Here is a 22,782-nt window from a genome sequence, read left to right as displayed (position 1 = left end):
TGTTAGCATTGTTAGCAGAGCGATGCTACTGTGAACCAAGGAGCTATTGTTTTGATGTGAGCTTCTACTCAGGGTTTTTTCTTCCTGTTCAGAGCAGAAATTTTTTTGTTAAGATACTGGATGTTGTGTTTTTCTCCACAATTTTAATTATAAGCTAGATATATTGCTGCTAACAGCAACAGGGATGAGTCAGTTGGGCTTGTGAATCATGATTCATGAGTCAGTAAAGTGATTCTCGAGTATTGAACAATTCGTTCATGATTCGCGCATCACTAGTTCTTCCTGTGGAAAGGGAGCTCTTCCGCCCCAACATTACCAAGAGCTTGCTTAAGTGGGATTGCTGGATGATGGGGTTGTAGGGTCTTTATCTTAAAACGTCTCGCGACAGTTGTTAATACGGGTTTGCACTATATGAATAAAACGGAATTTAATCGCTTTAGCGTACGTCGTCACCTTGTGGCGTCTTCGTAAAAACAGAGGAAATAAAACAAAGCGCACATGTGGCTGCTGGCTCCGCCTCCGCCACGTGACAATGAGCTGGCTGAGTCAGCCGGCTCGTCATGCAGCGTCAGTCTGGAGTCGCACAATTATGAAAAGGCAACCTTCCGTTGGAGCTGCACCCGAAGCGGATCTCTCCAACGTCTACCGGGCTTTCCTTCCAAGGCTAACTGAGAGTACCGCTGATAGATGGATAAAAGCCACGACAGAGCTCTTCCTGAGTCTCAACGGTGAAGAGAATGGTATGTGAAGCTCTCCGGGTGGTCAGCTGCCACCCCTGGGTTTTATGTTCTGGTTAAATTGACGCGGAGGATCATCGTGACTGATCGAGGTTTGAGTGGCAGGTTCCCCCAATGCATGCTGTCTCCTGCCTGGTCAGGTATCCAGCTGGGGTCGCGGTGACGCTTTGCCGTTTTTTCCTCTTTAATCGCTGCATGGCTGTTGAGTTGACACATTGTAACGTGAAGGTAGTGTGCGAAGAGCGCACAGTGACACATCGTCTAGCAAAGAAAACTCCAAATCACACACGGGCGTAACGTTAGGAGGCTAAATAGCTAGCGAGCTAGCGCTATACTAAGCTAACAAGCTAGTGGAGCAGCAGCAGCAGTAGTGGTAGCTGGCCGATATGAGCAACGCTGTCTTTGAGCTTTTCTTCACCTCACGATCATTTAGACCTGATAATATCAGCTAGCACTTGTTTAAGACGTTTCCTTTAGCTGTCTCAGATGTCAGACAAGACACGCTGTCATTACCACCAACAAGTCAATGCAACCCTGAGTGGCTGCCAAGTCTGCGCAGACGTGCCAGCGTCAGGAAAAGTAAAGTGGTGTTGAAATGCTCATTTTATTAGCTCAGGTTTTGGTGAAACGCCTGTATTTCTGCTCATGTTGGGCTGGACCTGAACGTTTCAGGCCTGTTGCAGTCATTGTTGTGGTTTTATTCCTGGAGAGAGTCAGAGAGACAGGGAGGAAAAATAACATGGAATTGGTTTAAACAACTGGGTTCGAGCCGAGCGCGTGCGCGACGACTATTAAAAAGTCGTCATCAATGGAGTGTCGATTCTAGGATTCACCATGGCAACCGTAGAGGAGAATGATGTCCTTGGTAACGTCCGCTGGACTTATATCTGTTTGCGTATTTCTCTGAATATACTCGTAATGTTTTTCGTGCGTTTAAAACCTACAAGGGCCCTCCAGAAAGTATTAGGGTCACATAAAAAATATTTTATTGTCATTTCACCTGTACAGGGAAATTGTATGTTATCTTAATTCAGACATCAAAGAAAAAAAAAGACTTAAATAATCTACAACAATATACAAGATATTTTACTTTTATATTCTATGAGCATTGGTTGCCAGATTGATTCTCTTAAAAAATGTGTTTATTGTTTTTATGTCCTGGATCATCTGCTAGCCTACGCTCAAACAGAAAGTGTCCACTGTTGGGATTCATCTTTTATGATGATCCTGTTGGTTTTTTTGAGGTAATGGGAACTGTAACGATCTCCTAAGGAGGGCGTCTGATGATCTGCTTAAACCCTTTCGTCTTTGCAACTGAAGCTGTCAGAGTAGACAGACAGACACACACACACACACACACACACACACACACACACACACACACAGTATGTTAATATGCCCTCTTAGGAGCAGACGTAGAAGGACATAAGCAGTTTTTGGGTAAGGTGACTCTTTCTGGTGATCATCACGAAGTAAAGTATGTGTTGGTTGTTTTTCAGCTTTGCAGTTTTTCAGTTTTTACTCTCAGATTTTCTGCTTTATTTTCAAAATGCAAATGAAATATTTTTTAAATATTTTATTGTAGAGACTCTAATACTCCGTTTGAGGGTTTTGGCCTTCCACCAAAGAAAAATCACCAGGACTGTGATTAAAATATATTTAACCAGCATTTTCTTAAAGTCCAGTTTAATTTACCGAACTTAAAACATCTTTATTGTTAAAATGCTAATGATAAAAGGAAAACATTGTCTTCTGTTTGCCAGAAAAACGCTATAAAATTGTCGGTCCTACACACCCTAAAATACCGTTAACATGTTAATTACAATTCTGTATTTTTTATATTACGTATTTAATGATTGGACTGCAGTATTAATAATAAGCCTGTTAAATTATACTGTCACACCGTCAGCAGCATTGAAAGTTTTCATTCCTGGTTTTGGTCTTGCTTTTACCTTTTTATTAAATTTTTTTTTAAGTTCCTCATATTTGTATCCAATCATAGTTTCTTCGTTTTGTAAGGAGAAAAATAATCTACACCAGGGATGGGCAATTATATTTTCCAACGGGCCACATCAGAAACTGGAACTGTTGTACTGTGTAAGTTTACAAAGAGATAATATTGTTAAGCTGAAGTCAATTCTGCTCAGGATTATTGGTCCGACCCTCCAGAACAGTCCCGAATTCTCTTGTGGTTTCTTGGGAAAATGAATTGCCCATCCATGTTTGTGATTTTCATCTTATTGCGCATTGACGTATTAAAATAATACACCTTTGTATGACTACCTAACATGATACAGATGTTTATCATTAGTGATGTCAGATATCGAAAATTCTGTTTTGGAAAGAAGGGGTCAGCACAGAGACTACAAGCCCATTATCATCAATGGAGCTCCAGTGGAGAGGGTGCAGTCCTTCAAGTATCTTGGTGTTCACATCACCTCAGACCTGACATGGGCTGCCCACATTCAGGTCCAGACCAAAAAGGCTAGGCAGCGCCTGTATCACCTACGACAACTGAGGAAGTTCAGGGTCTCTCCAAAGATCCTCAGGATTTTCTATACAGGCGCTGTGGAGAGCATCCTCACACAGAACATGACATCGTGGTTTGGGAACAGCTGTGTGAAGGACCAAAAAGCTCTCCAGAGAGTGATCCGTACAGCAGAACGCTGCTGCAGGATTGCTCTCCCCCCGCTTCAGGACACCTACACCAGGAGATGCCGGACTAGAGCAGCGCAGATACTGAAGGACCCGTCCCATCCTGGCAACAAACTGTTCCAACTTCTGCAATCTGGTAGAAGGTTCCGCATCTTCCGAGCAAGGACAGAGAGACTCAAGAGGAGCCATCCGTGCCCTAAACACACACACCCGCCCGCTCACATCATCTATAATTGACTGAGACAGGACTCTCTTCCAGACACTCTAAACCAAGGCACAATGTACATTTCAATTCCTTTAACTTTAAATATGTTTATATTGTCCATCCTGTAAAATAGTCAGATGTCTATTCATATTAATGTACAGAATTCACCTGCTAGCTGCTACTACTGCACATTCACCCAGTGTATATACTATATAATGTTCTTCCTCTACACCCCCCCCCCCCCCCCCCCCCCAAATTTTTGCACATGTCGAGGAGCGTGTCAGACTACATTTCACTGTGTGTTATACTTGTATAACTATGCATGTGACAAATAAAGAACCTTGAACCTTGAAATGTTAAACTTTCTTCTGTTTCAGGCCCCTGGTATATTGACAGAATCTCCACCTGTCTATATACACAAGAGCTGCCTTAATGGTCTTGCCATCCCCTCAGAGAACTCGTTGACAGTCTTACTATTTAAATTATATGTATTTGACTAGGAATAAAACCCCACCCAGAGGTCCTAATCATGGAGTAATCAATTGTCAATAAATTATTCTCAGCCAGTATTAGTACAGTTGCGTTAAAATAGCAACCTGGCTGATATTCATATACTTTTCTTTTGTTCCTGTCTTTGATCCAAGGAAAAAAAAAAATATATATATATGAAAAACAAACAAAGAAAAACTGTTGTCATGTCAAAACTGGTCTAATGTAATGGCTAAAAATTATACCATATGTTTTCGTATTCAGCTTTCCATACTCAGCTTTGATTATTATGACTACACGATTTGGGTACTTATAGTAAACTTCATGTAGTCATAGTTGTTAGTTTAAATTATACTCAAAACAGTGAGTTTAAATCTGCAGGTAGGTGATTTGGCACAATGACTTTGCTGTACTCTGAGAGCAGTGATATAATGTAATGCAAATTAATTTGGCTTTGCACTCATCATGTCCGACAGCTGCTGATTTGATAAAGAAGACCTTCCAGCAAGCAGGCTGAGTGTTTTACCTCTTTTTGGAATGAAAAAACATAGTTTTCTGCGTTTTGTCATCAACAAAACCAAGAGTTTTCACTGAACGTGCTGTCTGGAATGCTCCCTTAAGACTTGCCCAAACATGTGTTTGCAAGTTGTTGTTTTTCCTGTCTGTAAAACCACGACCTCCCTTTTTTCCAAGAACTTGATGGTACTTCTCATACTTTTCCTGTGAAACAGAATGACGGTTCGGGGTGGATGTAAAGAGAAGAAGTGAAGCAGAAACAGCTGTGAATTAGCCTTGTCCATAGTTTTGTTGGTACTCAGAAGGGAACATTGACTATATCAACACAGATATGCTATGTCCTTGGATCTTACCTGTTTGAGAATGGTTTAGTTTAGGAGTCATTGAAATGGTTAAAAATGTCATCCACGATTTATAAACATCCATGTTACATCTACTTTTATTTATCTACTTTTATTAATAATAGTTTTTTTTATATCTACACTGCAGCTGTCTTTAACTTGTAAGTTTTTTTTGTATAGACTGCTTGATGTCCAGTATTGCAGGAAATAGTCTGGTGAATTCACTACTAGTTAGTCTGGTTTAAGAAGATGACCACTATTTTCAAATGTAGGACCAAAGCTAAAGTGAAACATTTCTCCTCCATGTTAGAAAGCACAACTTAAGGCAATGTCTTGTCCTGATTCTACTGATATTTTAGAGCTTTGTGCAAAAGCAGCTTGAGATTATAGTAGCCTGTAGTGTGTCTTTTACCCTTTACTTTCCTCAGTGTTGGCCTGAGCAGGTCACACGCTCCAGCTTACCTCTAGATGATGAATTCTGCTGTGCTGCTACTCTAAACAGTGCAATTGTAACTGTTAGTTTGAAACAAATGCCATTTCATTATAGACGTGAGCTCAATCTCTGATAGAGTTTTGTTATTGCTAGTAGCAGACTGTTACGTAAAGTTAGGTGGTTTAACTTTAGCTTCAGTTTTGGCTTAGAGCTGGTAGAAAATGGTTTTGCGTCACTTTGTTATGGTCTGCAACAGACTCGAGCTGTATTTGTGTTACTGCATGTGTGTTTGAGTCTGCTGACTGACTTTTGAGTTTATCTCACACTACATTTGCACCACACACACACACGAAAGCACATTTGAAGATGGCAGATAAAGTTTTTTCCACTGGCACAGCACTGTGCAGGGTTTTCAAACTCAAAAATAGTAGCAGTCACAACTTGTGAATTTTTGTGAATGGAGTGTTTCTCTGTAGTATCCAGCTGACTGCTTTCACTCGTGTCACTTGGACAGCTTGTGGCCCATTTCTGACTTGTGGGTGCTCCAGAGTTCCCCGAAAGAACTGCAAGATAGTTCTGTTTTTACTTGTACAGCATGCTCTTTATTTATTTATTGGCTTTTAATACACCATTACCTTGGCACTGTCCCTACTCTTGTTTCTGCTTGAACCGTAGTTTTCAGGGGTTTTCATAGCTATCTGCATCAGATGTTGAGAAGGAAAGCTATCACATGCTTTAGTGAACTAGGTAATACAGCTTTCTGGGTGCAGCACTCAGGAGGCTAGCCTGATGCTACCCCTATATCCGCCCCATGCAGTGCAGTCTTTCAGAGCTTTGCCCCAGAGGGCATGAATGTGTGAGCTGTTGAGTTGTCACACTTTGGTCTCATGACTGTTTGTACTTTTGTGTGCTGCTTTCTGGCAATCTTATCTGAAGGTTTTAATGAACCTGTTCTCTCCATTTTAATAGTCTTTTATAGGCCAAGTTCTTGGAACAATAACATATGGCAAGGATTGCAAATTGATAAGAGCTGTCATAGTTAAAATAAATGTCCCGTATTGTGCTTCTCTTTTAATTGAACCAATATATGATAACAGATTTTCAGATAACCACATTATAACTCTTTTGATTGGGTCTGTTAGTTTAGCAGACTGTATAGTATCTGGGGTTAAACGCGGACATTTTAGTGATTCGTCTTATAGAAAGATGTAAAGTCTTTTTTTCTGGAGGAAATTTACAGCTCTCCATTTTTTATTTTACACATAAGGATAAGCTATTTCATATGATTATCCAGACTTAAGAGTGATGCTGGCTGCAGGGTAAAAGCTGTTTCTTAGTCTGCTTATCCATGATTTGTTGGACTTGTAGCACTTGAAAAAGTGATGAGTCTCTGAGAATATTGATGGTTCTTACTAGGTAGCAGAATAAATCAGACTATATACTATATTATTATATTTATTTATTTAATTAATTTTTTTTGTCCCAGGCAAAACCATGGCCACGTAACCTAATCCTAGAGCTGGGCGATAGAACGATAACGATATGTATCACGATATAACTTTTACTCGATAGAGAAATTAAGCTATCGCGATAGACCTCGCCGCTCTTGTCCTCTTAAAAAAAAAAAAAAAAAAGGTCAGCCAATCCAAATTAAGTAGCGCAGAGCCGAACCAATCACAGCCGCAGCGTCACGCCGCGTGACTTGTTACGTACAGCACAAGTGCCAAGCCGCACGTGTGTTTGTTTGGGAAGCAGCCAGCGGGTAATGGAGCCAGCGCGTAATGGAGGAAATGAGTGTGCCGACTAGAAAAATCAACTGAGCGTGACCGAAGAGAAAACAGATGATGGTTCCAATGCCGGAGAGATTGTCAAACGGAAGAGCCATAGAAGTTCCGTAGTTTGAAGGTATTTCGGCTATTTCAAGTCTGACAAATACAATAAACTGGTGCATGCGTCACACTGTGCGCCACGTTATTGTTTCGGTGAAATGAATTTCTACAATACTGTTACTGTTAATTCTACTCTCTGCAGTGTTTAAATGCTTACATATACACACAGTTACTGTCCCTCCACACATACGACTCGGTTCTGCTTCTATGCCCCAGCTTTGTTTACTTTTTCCCACCGAGGCTTCTAGACTTCTGATTGGCCAATATTTCTGCACAGTTAGGAATCTAGCGCCACCTGCTGCTTTGGCATGTTCATAGCAGCGTTTTCCTTCATTTCTGCCTTTATGTGTGGACGGGATTATTTTTTAAAACGAAAACGGAAAATCTCCGTTTTCAAAAATACCCGTGTACGTGTGGACGTAGCCTCAGTCTCTGACTGGAAGCGCTAATTCGTCATTCGGCTTTTGTCAGGCTAAAGTAACTGTTAAAACTGTTTGAAAAGCTCAGCTATACAACAAGGAGAGATTGAGAATTTCCTTTTAGTTCTCAGTTTATTTGATATTGACAAAAGTTAGTCAGTTTTGTCTGTTCTTCTGTAAAACAAACTAAGATTTATTTTTAGAATTAATATTTTGTTTCTAAGTGGAATTGACAATTTAGTCTGTTTCATTTGTTCTATTTTGAAACTTAAACGCTTTAGCGGCTGCCTTTTGTGTAGTTTGCAATATTTGCCTTTATTTATCTGAAAAAGTCTCATGTTCCTTAAGTACATCTACCCTGTTGAATTTATTATGGGAAATAAATATTTAAATAAAAACAAGCTGCTGATTATTTCACATTTTACTTGTGAGCAACGGCACATTTAAATCTTACAAATATAGTTATTTGGCTTATATCGTGATAGATATCGTTATCGCCTGAAATGAAAAAAAACATATCGTGATATGAAAAAATCTCATATCGCCCAGCTCTAGCTAATCCTCGTGATATCTTTGAACCACTCTCACTGTGTAACATAAGACCACTGTTTTAGAGCCATGGCTTTTGTAATGATCCTACAACTAAAGATGGCCTGCAAGAAATTTTCATTGTCAGAAACTTGGGATGACGTCTCACCATGTGACAGCTACAACAAATGTATTAAATAAATGAAATCCAATAAATGTTGGAAGCCTTGTTTGTATGGTATGACCTCATGATTGCACCATTGAGATTATAAAATGGAAACCAATATTTGAGGAATTTCAGTTATATGTTGTAGCATATGATTTTACTCACACATACCGCACCTAAGGATGGGAATCAAGAACTAGTTCTTGTAGAGATCCAGTTCCCAGTACTCTAATTCCTTGGAAGTGTTACTCTGCTTGCCTATTGATCTCCCTGATTGGTTCTTGCACACTCACGTCGATCAGTTGATATCAGTTCCTGTGTTGGAGGAGGAAACTAGTGGAGCAGTCTCCAGTGTGGATATGGACAGTACTCTTATTTTTATTGTACAAAAGAATGAGAGCACGATGGTAAAGTGTAGTCTGCTCCAGGACAGAAGCAGCTGCATTATACGGTTAACACAACTTCAGCTCTTCGCAAACACCTGCACAGACATCATGCTAACGGTAAGCTAGCCAAGTGAGACAGTGTTTCAGATTATTTTACATTGTAACATGAAAGCAATGTTACGAATACTATAACAAATGTCTTTCTCCTGGCTGTAATTAAATAATGTACTGCTTTACTTTTAAGAAAAATGTTCTGTGTAATATTTACTTAAGCAGTGACACTAACACTAATCACAACAAAGAGCGGAAATACCTCCAACATGCACAAGCGTTTAACCACGCAGTATGTAATTGATTTGCACAAACTTAATGTCTTTGATATGCTGCTTAGAGATGGTGGTGGATCTCAAAGTGGAGCCGATAAGGGAATCGATAAGTGATATCGATAATGGAATTGGAATTGCTAAATTCTTATCAATTCCTATCACTACTCACACATAACACATTGTATCCAGATTTATTAGATCTGTGTTGCGCATCGTGTCTTGCGTTACATTGCTAAAATTGTAGACTGTAGTTGCCTTACACAGCAGCACAGATGCTGCAGCTGGAGCTGGGAATAAAAGCTGACAAAGTGATGCAGGCTTATCAGCAGCGCTGCTTTTAAGGTACAAGTAGAGCCGACTATAATTAAATTGATGTACTCCATAAAATCTATGTGTCGTCTATGTTATCTCACATTGTGTATGACAACTTTAACACTGCCATGGTTGTAACTGCAGGAAAAAGACTGAAATGGAATCAAGTAAAGAAAAGAGGACAATAAGCACTGTCCTCTCTTAAAAGATCAAGAAGTTAATACCAGAAAGATTTCAAAATAACTAGATAAAAAAAATAAAATGAAATAAAAGCAAACTTCTTGTTCCTCTTTATTGTTTTTGATTGTAAAGGAGGTCTGTTATGCTCATTTCCAAATGCTCCTTGATTTAATTTTCTTTAAAATATACTGGAGTGGCTTTGCATAATTCACAGTTCAAAATAACCATAATTTACACTGGGCACCTCAGAACCCACTGTGTTTTTACTCCTCTTCCTTTAAGCCAGCTTTCTTCTGATTGGCTACCTGACAAGGCCATATTGGGGATATCTGCTTTCGTTGGTGTCATACAGAGCCAAGAGGAGACGGGGGGGGACCTCTCAAAGTTGTAACTTTTTGCTGATCTGGATTATCCTGCTCTGGCTGTATTTAATGTGAAAATCTGCCACTGTAACAATGGACAGAAAACACACCCAAAAAATAATAATGCTAATTGGAGATGAGGTGTGGGAGAGGAGTCTGTGTAGGATTCCATTCTTGTTCTATAAATGCAAGGCATCAGTTAATTCAAAGTGCTTCACAGACTTCATTATTCAAAAACTAAATTCCACAAGATTTTTCCTTCTATTAGTCGATTAGTCCGTGGTAAACTTGGACAAGGCTCTCTTACTCATTTATTTTGGACTTGCCCCAAATTGTACAACTATTGGTTGGACATCTTTAAATGTTTTTCTGATATGTACAACTGCACAATAGAGCTGGACTCGATAACTGCATTGTTTGGATCTTCCTCTTCCCTTTTACATCTCAGCTCTGCTGCACAAATGACAATTTTGTTTGGAATGGTAATTGCTAAGACAATCCGATTATTAAGTGATGATGTGACGAATCCTACTTCCGGGGATAAAGTAGTCTGCATTTAATATGGCTTTTGTGTTGTTAACATGTTTAATGCTTTGTACAGGGAGTGCAGAATTATTAGGCAAGTTGTATTTTTGAGGAATAATTTCATTATTAAACAACAACCATGTTCTCAATGAACCCAAAAAACTCATTAATATCAAAGCTGAATGTTTTTGGAAGTAGTTTTTAGTTTGTTTTTAGTTTTAGCTATTTTAGGGGGATATCTGTGTGTGCAGGTGACTATTACTGTGCATAATTATTAGGCAACTTAACAAAAAACAAATATATACCCATTTCAATTATTTATTTTTACCAGTGAAACCAATATAACATCTCCACATTCACAAATATACATTTCTGACATTCAAAAACAAAACAAAAACAAATCAGCGACCAATATAGCCACCTTTCTTTGCAAGGACACTCAAAAGCCTGCCATCCATGGATTCTGTCAGTGTTTTGATCTGTTCACCATCAACATTGCGTGCAGCAGCAACCACAGCCTCCCAGACACTGTTCAGAGAGGTGTACTGTTTTCCCTCCTTATAAATCTCACATTTGATGATGGACCACAGGTTCTCAATGGGGTTCAGATCAGGTGAACAAGGAGGCCATGTCATTAGTTTTTCTTCTTTTATACCCTTTCTTGCCAGCCACGCTGTGGAGTACTTGGATGCGTGTGATGGAGCATTGTCCTGCATGAAAATCATGTTTTTCTTGAAGGATGCAGACTTCTTCCTGTACCACTGCTTGAAGAAGATGTCTTCCAGAAACTGGCAGAAGGACTGGGAGTTGAGCTTGACTCCATCCTCAACCCGAAAAGGCCCCACAAGCTCATCTTTGATGATACCAGCCCAAACCAGTACTCCACCTCCGCCTTGCTGGCGTCTGAGTCAGACTGGAGCTCTCTGCCCTTTACCAATCCAGCCACGGGCCCATCCATCTGGCCCATCAAGACTCACTCTCATTTCATCAGTCCATAAAACCTTAGAAAAACCAGTCTTGAGATATTTCTTGGCCCAGTCTTGACGTTTCAGCTTGTGTGTCTTGTTCGGTGGTGGTCGTCTTTCACCCTTTCTTACCTTGGCCATGTCTCTGAGTATTGCACACCTTGTGCTTTTGGGCACTCCAGTGATGTTGCAGCTCTGAAATATGGCCAAACTGGTGGCAAGTGGCATCTTGGCAGCTGCACGCTTGACTTTTCTCAGTTCATGGGCAGTTATTTTGCGCCTTGGTTTTTCCACACGCTTCTTGCGACCCCGATGACTATTTTGAATGAAACGCTTGATTGTTCGATGATCACGCTTCAGAAGCTTTGCAATTTTGAGACTGCTGCATCCCTCTGCAAGATATCTCACTATTTTTGACTTTTCTGAGCCTGTCAAGTCCTTTTGACCCATTTTGCCAAAGGAAAGGACGTTGCCTAATAATTATGCACACCTGATATAGGGTGTTGATGTCATTAGACCACACCCCTTCTCAGTACAGAGATGCACATCACCTAATATGCTTAATTGGTAGTAGGCTTTCGAGCCTATACAGCTTGGAGTAAGACAACATTCATGAAGAGGATGATGTGGACAAAATACTCATTTGCCTAATAATTCTGCACTCCCTGTATTTTCTTCTATTTAACCTCAAAAAGCTCCTAAAACAGTCAGTGATCACCGTTGACCTCCCTCGGCTTTTATTACCGCTAATCATTTATTTAAGCTCAGTTTTTAAAACCTTACGATGTAACTACAGCACAGACCATGCAGCAGTATATGAATGACTAACCTCGTATTGTGGATGGATTATCTCAGTTCTCCTGGCTGAAGTTTGGTCCTTTTTTACAGCATCCTGCCATGCGATTACATTTGTTCCTGACCACTGAGAACCCTCACGTTGTGGTGGACCACTAGAGGGCTCCACTCACACCCAGTGTATAGGAAGTGTGTTCCTGTGTTTTGTGGCGCGATATGCGCAGTTGATGTTGGAGACGAATAAAGGAGTGTGAACTGAGAGCTCTGTGTTGTTGATGCTTACCTCCACAACGTTAACTTTTATCGAGTGGGGAAAAAAAGTTAGCTTGTTTATATTATGCTAACATAGCTGTGTCGCTAGCGGTCACATAGCACATCTTTATATCAGAATCAGAATCTATATACCAGCTAGCCAAACTTCAGTAACCCTACAAACATCACTGCTGTTTAGTTTTCTGTCTTCATTTATGTTGGAAGTGATAACAGAGCTGTACGTTTTAATTTGTTTCCAAAACCCCGCAGTCAGGACATGCTATATTGTATTTAGATGGAAGCTAGCGAGCTAACTTCCTGCTAACTTCTAACTCCGTTAAATGTCAAAAATTCCGTTTTCATGGATGCCTGGATGTTAAACTCAGTTGTTACACCTGGTAGAGCAGAACGCTGATCATTTTATTAAAGATGAAAGACTTAAGACAGTGTTTTAACTCTCAGTAATGCCACAGTGATCATTTGATATATGGACCTGCAGCAGAGTTTAGGCCCAGACGGGCTAGTGACTGCTCTACTGCATATGGAGAGAATTAGGTGTACATTAGAGGACAAACTTAGTAAGTTTTTTGTTTTTTTTTTTTTTTTTAAATGTGTGGCAGCCATTTTTAGATCATGTATTCAAACAAAGTTCTCTTTGATTGATAATTCAGTCTACCACCCTAGCGTTTTATTTTTGTTTCTTGCCAGTGTTGAAGTAGTATCTTTGCTGATGCAGTGTAATCTTTTGCCTTATTTGTGTGTGTGTGTGTGTGGGGGGGGGGGGGGGGGGGGTTGCCCTTACTGTTGTGTTGTCTGTTTTGTTTTTTCTTTATATGAAAAATCTTAATAAACATATTAAAAAAAAAAAAAATTCAGATTTTTAAATGTCCTGTCCCTACAATTGTCCATTTCATATGTAGTATGATCTAAATTAATAATTAGGTCTCAAGATTGTGTTGTGTACCTTATGAGTTAATCACTTCAGAGATCAGTAGTCGGACAAAAGAAAAATCTCCATGAGAAGGCCTAAGCTCACTGTACCGTGGAGGATGCCCTAGATCTGATGAGTCGCAGATCTGTGGCACAGTAGTAGTTCTTGTTAAGGGAAGAAAAAAATCATATCTTTGGGTTAAGTCTCTAAAATAACATTTTTAATTGGCTTAAATCCTGAACCATATTTATGTCTATTACAAATGGTGGGAAAGCTCTTGAAATTATATTTCTATCAGCACATTTGGTAACAGCTTCTTAAATCAAACATGGAAGAAAATAAAATGGCAATAATTAATCTAGGTCTTTCTGTTTGTTCTGAGAACAGCTCTTGCACTGAAGTGCTGACCTCGTTGCTTCCACTCTTTTTAATGGGTAATAGAATTGCCAAGCCAGATGTTATCTCACCCTGTATTGCGTCACTCAGGGCCAGAGGAATGATGGGTTGACCAGCCAGCCTTGTAACATTGTTGGGAAAAAGGAGCAGGGGAGAGGAAGAGCTCAGCTGGCAAGGTTTCTGGCTGAGGGGTGACAGATGGAAGATAAAGTGACAGTGCACAATCAAATTTGTGTCTCTCCAAATTAACATATTAATTCCCCCAGTTGCACATAGCTGCCCATAAACAAAACTCACAGTATCTAACACTGCTGAGCTGAACAGGATAGAAAGGTGCTGGGTCAAATTTTCCACGTGATCGGAGTTGTCATAAAAACCCGGGGCTCAGAAAGAAGCCAGAGAGGAAGAGGGAGGGAGCGAGGAAGTGGGAGAGTAAGAGTTGGTGTGTGTTTTTTGGCAGCGTCTGTGACGCTCAAGTCTTTTGTTGCCTGACATTTTCAGGTACCATGGTTACAGGTTAGCAGTCTTGCTTTTATCTGCCTTATTAACCCTTTGTTAGATTGTATTGGATCAAAAAGACAACGGTTTCAATGCATTCCTCCACATCACAGAAAGAGACCTCTGTTTATTCCTCAGGTGTGTCTCACATTTGTTACTAGTTCAGCAGATAGCGAGACTGAATTGGATGTTGAGCACTGATTAGATGAGCGATTCTGTTAACCAGTGGGCAGTAAAGAGCAAATGACCTGCTGTGCAGGTAGAAGGTGAAGATGAAATCACGCAGCAAAGTTTGTGAAATGTAAACCATAATCTGTAAACCATGTGGAAAAGTTTCAGTAAATATGGGGAAATGTGGCACCATGCAATAAATATGGCTTTAATTTAAATGATTACAATTATAGTAAATGATGTTATTAAAATAAGGTAATCCAGATATACTGATTATTAGATGGCATTCTGTTTTTGCATCACATCATCAGTTTTGTTCAATCCCAACTAGGCTGGGACATGTTCAAGGCTCACTAATGTTGCGTGTACATGTGCCAACTCTGATGTCATCAAAGCCCTGAAGCCATTTATTCTAGTGGATGTGCACAAACCCATCAACTGATGGGTGTGGAAACTCCCATCAGTACTGGTATAGGAGTAGAAGCCATTAATACATGAAGCAGTGTTATCATGAAGGTGTTTACAAAATTGTTCCTTCATTGATTATTATTATTTTTTAAATAAATGTGTTTGGAGGGGATTAGGCCAATAATAGTAGGAAAAAAATGGAAAAAAGTATTGACATCAGCTACTAGGGCTGCTCAATTAATCGAATTTTAATCACGATTACGATCTGGGCTTTCAACGATCATTAAAAATGACTGAGCCGATTATTAGCCCCTCCCTCATGCTTTACTCTCGCGCTGCTCCGTGTGGCAAATCAAGCGCACTGCTCTGCATTTCGAACACGCGTCACAACAATTAAGAGGACCCGAGGGAAGCTCGGAGAGCTAAGCAGAAGTTATTTGGAGAGGAGTGGACTGCCGTTGGTTGAAAAGAGAGGTTAAAAAAAAAAAAAAAAAAACTTCAGTGGTGTGGAAACATTATGGGTTCGCGGAGTCAGATGTGGATCAAGTAGACACAGTGTGTAAACTTTGCTATGGTGTCGTAGCTGCACCACAGAGCAACACTGCAAAGTTTACATTTTTCATTTATTTCTTATATTGCAAACATTTGCACTGTTATCTGTATTTGCACACTATTTTATATTATTTTTTTAAAGTCATTATTCAATACATTGTTATTGTTAACCCTTTAAAGCCGGTCAGAGCAGCATGCTCGTTTTGTATAACTATTTTTAAATCCCTGTAGAACCTGAACCGCTAAGCTAGCACAATAAATTTTTTTCCATATGAAACCAGAGGAGTTGTATTTACATCTGATGCCATCAGCTTGTCCTAGGTCACGGTTTCCTTCCACATATAGCTTTGCAAAAATTGCATAAAAAGTGCTTGCAGGAACAAAAACATAATATTCCAGAAACACGCTTTGCCGATCCGATCAGCTGTTCTTAACACTTCCCACATTGAAAAAGACGTCAACACGAACTATCGCAAGTGACGTCATTTTCGCGGAAAATGTAGTTTTTTACTTGTAGGCCTTAGAACTCGAATTGCACAGCTGGAAATAGTTTATTTTGATGCACATGCACATTCTTTGCAAATTTGCATCATAGGATTGTTTTTTTGTTTTTCCTGCAGTATATAAAAATTGCTGTATCTCCAAAAATAAAACTATGAAGACACTCAAAATAAATTTCCTGTTGTTGTAAACTATTTTTTGCAACTTTTTTGTATTTAAAGTTTTGAGGGATAAACCTCTTAAATTTCTCCAAGTAGAAATATATGTAACAAAACAAAAATGATTTTCAATTTTTTTGTAGTTTATTGCACTTTTTTGCAATTAATGTAGTTACTATGGACTTAATACATACACATTTTTAAAATATGGGCTATAACAGTTGTATTGATGTATAGCAACTTAAAATGCTCCCACAAATGGCACTACAGCATGTAAAAAAAAAAAAAAAAAAAAAAAAAAGCAGCTCTGGCGGACTTGGTTCTATGGTAGGTCTTAAAGGGTTAAATAAATATCGTCAAATAATCGTGATCTCAATTTCAGTGAAAATAATCGTGATTATCATTTTTGCCATAATCGAGCAGCCCTATCAGCTACATTAAAACCAGAGACATTAAAAAGACACGTGTTACTGAATAAAAATTTATAGGCGAAAGGTGGTTGTCCTGCTCCTGGAGAGCCAATCAACACATGAGCTGGTCTTGTTTTGCGCAGTTGGTGTTTGACAGTTTCAGCTATGAGGCGGCAGTCATATCGACTCCTTATTGTAGTAAAGAACTGTGCTTATCTTTTTTTCTCTGCTTAGTGTAACTGTAAAGATATTGCAACTGCCAGTATATGGTTGTGTGTCCTCTTATGATGCGTTATTGCTGCATTGCTGGCAGATATTAGACAATAGTCACTACTTTTGCTGGTGCTCATCACTTGAGGAAAAACCGAAAGCTAACCATCTTGTGGTGAAGAACAAATGACTCAAAGGGGGTAAAGTGTGTTTTAACTGTATATGAATACGTAGACAGGCAAAGCTCCCGGGTCTAAAAAATGAAGCCAGTGCAGAAGCGTCTTAAACCTGCATTCTTGTAAATGCCTGCAGGGGGTGACTCCTATAGCAGCACGAATATTGTGAAGAATTCTGAGGAAAAGACGGTGTTATCTTTCTTCCATTCCCTAAATAAACTCTTACCTGATAATTGTATGGTGTCAGTCACTAGTTTCATTTTACAAATTTTGTTACCAGTTAGAGCTAAAAAGGACAACAAAGCAGAGTTCACCTTGGAGCAGGTCTGCCTCGTTACTGCCGAATTGCTACTGCGAGCATCCAGTATCAAAACATAAAGATGGCGACAGGAGGAGGACTGTGGGAGTTAATTATACCCAGTGGGTGGCATGATAGTCCTTCCATCATTTAAATACAGTCTTTTGAAAAATTGGTGGACAGTGGGGGAAGGATGCAAAGCCATTGCAGTAAATAACTACATAATTCATGCTTCTTTGCTGGGGTGTTTTTATGTTGTGCTATGTTTTCCTGCTTTCTTGTAGACCAGTGCCATTGTTATCATGGCCAGCATGTTGTGATAGCCAACATATTCTTCCTTTTTAAAATGACAAATCTGAAGTGTTATCACGTGGATAGACTGCTTCAAGCACTAACAATACTATTTTTCTAATTGGCTCACCAAATATCAAACCTACTATTTAACGTCATTGGATACAGTGGTTTAGCCTCCCATGACTGCCTGTAATTGCATGCTCTAAACCAGTGCTAAACATGGTTTTTCCTGGCTCAGCATGGGCCTTTGGGTGGTGACTATGCAAGTAAGCAAGATTTGTACATGTAGTTTGGCAAAAAGTCAGAATTACCTTAATTAAAAGAAGTCCAAGATTTTGTGGTTACCTTCTGTGTTTGATGTGATGACTAATGCTGCTCTTGTGTGTCTGTGTGTTAAATATAAAGATGGAGCCCAGAGCCAGGTGGCTTAGCAAAAAAGACTGAAAACAGATCAGGGGGTCAGCTCTGTCACGAGCTTTTATGCCTTACTGATGTTATAATGTGTATTTATCTGTTTTCTAAAATCTTTTAACTGTTTGGGTCGTACCTTAAGAACTGCAGGTCTAAATTTGGGGATTATTCCAACCATTAAGTGGCACCCACTTTTTATTTACCATCTTTAATAAGTGGTTTTGATAATTGTGGGTTGATCTACACTCTGTGGTTAGCAAAGGCTTCATGAAGACAGTTGACTAAAACCTGTATCCATACTAACAGTGAAGGTAATAATCCCACTACTGAGATAATAAATTCCCCCCCCCCCCCCCCCCCCCAAAAAAAAAAAAAAAACCCTCAAAGGTTTTCTTACAGAAATCAGGATAAAATTTGAGAATAAATAAATAAAAGAATTCAGTGGTCAAAATTCAAAGTTTTGGTCTGTTAAGCAGCTTTTCTTTGATTCTTCTTTGATTTAAGACCCTTTATCTCAGTAGTATGCAGGTTGTATTTTTTTTAGGCAGCAAATCTGTGCCGTCACTTCATTTCAGGTAGTGTCGCTTGATTATGACAAAAACCACATGGTGTGTTTGAAACTAGAGATGGCACGATACCACTTTTTTATGTCCGATTCCGATATCATAAATTTGGATATCTGCCGATACCGATATGAATCCGATATAGTGTTTTTAATCAACAAAACTGTTTTTTTTTTAAATATCTTGCTGCATTTTGTATAAGTTCATACTCAAGTTTAAAACAACAACTACACTAAAGCTATTCTGTTAAACCTGTATGCAAAAAAAAATATTTCAGCAATACTGATCAATCTAATAAACTTCAACCTATACCATCCTCCCTATTCTGGTATTTTAAAGAGTACTTAGCGTAAATATTAAGCAACCTAACTAATAGGGTTCCAACTCCCAGCAACAACAAAAATAAATAAATAAAAAATGGGGAACCACCCCTCACGCTCCACCTCATGATGCTTAATCGATGTAATCAACCTTAATTTGATGCAGTGTGAAAGAAAATGCACAGAAATCAATTATTTTTCAAGAAATATTAAATAGATTCAACATCTTTCTTCAACAAAATTGCAGACTGCACAGATGGTACCTTCCCAAAGGAAAAAGTACTATAGCTTACTAGGGTATATATATATTAGACTTAATAGTCACTATATACAGTAATTGACTTCTATTCATTTTACATCAGATTAAAACTTTGGGTGTGAGATTCAGATAATTATTTATTAAAAGCTAGACATTTTAAATGAGAATAAGAAAGAAAAGTATGTCTTTGTGCCCCCTTTCCCTGTTAATGCCCTATAATGCCCTGGCTAAACTTTGCTAGATCCGCCCCTGCACAGTTACCAGCCGTCAGCTACGAAGAAAAAGATCCTGGTGTAGAAAGTAATATTAAATAAATTCTAACAACAGCTTATCAAGCTTAAACGTGCTGCTGTTGTTCAGCCACTGGTTTCCTCTTTCTGGTGCAAAGTGGGCCAAAAACAAACCAGAGAGATGGACTCGCGACAGAAAAGCTGATCAGCTGATCATTAAGCAGTTTCATGATTGAAGTAGCAGCAAGAAGAGGCAGTCGTTTGTTAAGCTTAACGCAGGAATGCTTTACAAACATTTAGAGATGTACTTACACACTTGCTTTACTTCTCCCGGGGATAACTTTGTCGGAGATGAAATGCCGGGTTGCTAGTGAAGCTCCAAATGCTATCCAGACCACTGACAGGTCCCGCATGCCACAGCCGCTCTATCACGTGATGCATACTGCTCTGACGTGCTAACGTTCTGAGGTGAGTTACGGCGTGTTGCAAGTTTTGTGAGGTGCTTTCGTGATATTTAATGGATCGGATTACATTTTTTATTTTTCTCCGATATCCGATCCAGTAATTTAGGTCAGTATCGGACCGATACCGATACGTAATATCGGATCGGTCCATCTCTATTTGAAACGTCAGAAGTCACACCAACTCTGACTTGGTAATCCAAGGTGTGTGCGCGTGTGTGTGTTAAGAGTTGTAAAACTGTAGAACTTGTAATCTCAATTGCCTTTGTTGTGCAATTATTAAAAATAAAGCCACAGAGGGGGAAAAAAACCCAACCGGCTCTGTCTGAGCATGCTGCCAGGGGTAGGGCAGGATGACGAAGAAGGGCTATGGAAAAAAAATCGTATATTTTTTTTCTTATCAGTCAATATAAGTATCTCATGATAGAAATCAAATATGTTATTTCCTTTAAGCTTAAAGGGCTCTTTTTACTCCTCACATGTGAAGATATAAGTTTAATTTTCTTAATCATATACAGTAAAATATTTATTTTCTGTTGAACATGTGAAATGTACTGTAAAATTGTACAACTGTATTTTAACATAGGTGTTTATACATAATAAACTAAAATCTTAATTCCAAATAGGAAGAAGCTTCAATTGGTACACAAGAACGCAAACTGGAAAACTAAATTCAATGGCAATTTCAAAGAAATCTGGAAAAAAAGATCTCTCACTTACACACAAACAAACATTATTATTGTTATCATTATTATTGATAATGGTGGTTGAGTAACTATCTTGCTCGGGAGCAAAACATCACCTATTTCCCCCACTATTGTTGCTACTGAGCACAAGAGCCGATCTTGTGCTAGAATTGGTGGACAGTTTCTGACTTTTGCACACTTTGGATTTTACCAGCACTTTGTCTTTTTGTGTATTGTAACTCAAAGTAATGTTCATATCGCCACTGTCAAAAGCTGTAGACCATTGTATCATTTTCTTCTCCCTGTGCAGGAGCTAGAGTATTATACCACATCATTAGTCGACAAAAAGGAAGCCAAAATGGAAAAAGCAGTGTTAAAAAAAAAAATAAACAAAAAAAAAAACCCTAACTGAAGCAATTAGTTGAAGTAAGCCTTTGCTTTAAGACTTTATCACTCTTTATCTCTCTTACATCATTGTGGAAACATTTGGGCCACGCTTCTTTTCAATATTGTTTCAGTTCATTGAGGTTTTTGTACAACTCTCTTAATATCCCTGCCACAGTATTTCAATTAGGTTTTGGTCTGCACTTTGACTGGACCATCACAACAACTTTATTCTTTTCTCTTATACCGTTCTGCTGTAGATTTGCTAGAGTGCTTTGATCATCGTCCTGTGGCATGTCCCAATTTGGGCCAAGCTTTAGATGTTAAACAGATGCTGTCATATTTGACTCGAGACTATTTTGTTAATACGGTCAATGACTGCAAGTTACCCAGGTGCAGCTTGTAGTGGTTGCAAAACAATCAAATTCTAACCCCTCCACCACCATGCTTGACAGTTGGCATGAGGTGTTTACGCTGATACCTTGTTTAGTTTTTGCCAAATGTGCTGTCGTGCGTTACAGCCAAACATGTCTACTTTGGTCTTGTCCAGCGGACAGTTACGGGAGTCTTGCGGTTTGTTCACATGCAGTTTTGCAAACCTAAGCTGTGTTGCCATGTTCTTTTTAGAGAGAAGGTTTCTACTGGCAACCCTGCCCAACACCCTATAACTTGTTCAGTCTTTTTCTAATTATACTGCCACGACATTTAACATTTGTCATGCTAACCGAGGCCTGTAGAGTCTGAGATGTTGCTGTTGTTGTTTTTGTTTTTTTGTTTTTGTTTTTTTTGTGCTGTTTCTCTGAACATTGTCTCATTTTGGGTGAATTTCAACTGCTGGGAATATTAACAGCTGTCATGATTTTTTTTTTTCCACTAGAATTATGGACTTGATATTGTTTGGAAATTGCGTTATAATCCTTTACAGATTGATAGACAGTAATAATTGATTTTTTTTTTAAAGATCATTGCTGATGTCTTTCCATCTTGGCATTATGTTAAGACACACCTGAATGCTCCATCCCCACAAACTGCTAGGACTGATTTAAAAAAAAAAAAAAAAAAAAAAAAGTTCTGATATGTTAAAAAACAGCTGAATATGATAAATGGCATTTGTGTAAACATAAATCTCTTTGTAAAGGTAATGTTACTTTATATTTTATTGACATAGAAGTGGAAATTGAACAATAATGTTTGGACCCCCTTGTACCCATATTAATTTTCAGGATCTTCGTTAAGTTGGTGTATTAATCCATGTTGGGACCTTTTTGTTTAAACTTAGTTGCCTTTATTTAATCCTGGCATTTTTTTTATGCTGTTCTCCTGTAAATGAGTATCAAAGTAAAGGAGGTTTCTTAAAGACTAATTGTAGTGCCTGAGTTGTTGGGAGAGGTTTTGTGTGTACTGCATGAATCACAGTTGGTGGTGTGTTGTCAGTAGCCAACTAGGTATATATCACTGAGGTCTCTGCCCATCCACTAATCCTCTCCCACACCCCTGCCTCCCTCACTTCTTTCTCTCCAGCCTAAGTATAATATCTAGTTTGTCTCAGACACATTCATCTGCCCCCTGAGTGGCTTCTTACAGATTAACTGTGGATGGAGTTTGGAGGCTGCAACCTCTCACTGATCACTCAGCGTTTAACTCGAGCTGGGTCTGTATGGTAACTGTGCAGCTGTAGACTTTGAGACCTGTATGGAAATTGCGTGCAGATCTAACAGCACAGTGAGTTGCTGCTGATGACCCAGGACTCGGGAGAGGCTGTGGGTGTTGTGGTTTGTCCAGGAGATGCGTGAAGGAGCCCTGGTATGTTTCTGTACAAAGCCCTTAAACACAGAGATGAAGAGGAGGACATCCAGGTACAAACTTGGTTGCTTATTGTCACTAGTCAAGATGTGGGATGACATGCTTATTGACATGTTTTCAGTATTTTCTGGAGGCAGATTTAAATCCTGTTGTGTTGGATGTAACTTCGGATCCTGAATTT

At 39.1% G+C, this 22,782-nt stretch overlaps 1 protein-coding gene across 3 annotated transcripts in view; it reads left to right on the top strand.

The window, feature by feature from the left end:
* Nucleotides 1–332: 332 nt before the first annotated feature.
* Nucleotides 333–22,782, top strand: part of trpm7 (transient receptor potential cation channel, subfamily M, member 7) — an 80,739-nt gene continuing 58,289 nt past the window's right edge. Inside the window, exon 1 of one of the 3 annotated variants that reach the window (XM_086271860.1) lies at nt 333–740. In XM_086271860.1, the coding sequence (XP_086127986.1) occupies nt 738–740 (3 nt within the window). In that variant the 5' untranslated portion in view covers nt 333–737. Of the gene's footprint in view, nt 741–18,298; nt 22,655–22,782 lie in introns of those variants that run through there. The other 2 variants (XM_086271939.1, XM_086271995.1) reach the window with 2 other exon arrangements.

This window comes from Aulonocara sp. 'chitande type north' Nkhata Bay, linkage group LG1 (assembly GCF_057382095.1).
Source record: "Aulonocara sp. 'chitande type north' Nkhata Bay isolate Kocher_YH1m ecotype deep benthic linkage group LG1, A_spYH_male_GT1.1, whole genome shotgun sequence".
NCBI lineage: Eukaryota > Metazoa > Chordata > Actinopteri > Cichliformes > Cichlidae > Aulonocara > Aulonocara sp. 'chitande type north' Nkhata Bay.
The sequence above is the reverse complement of the archived record's forward strand: the minus strand, read 5'-3'. Positions and strand labels throughout refer to the sequence as shown.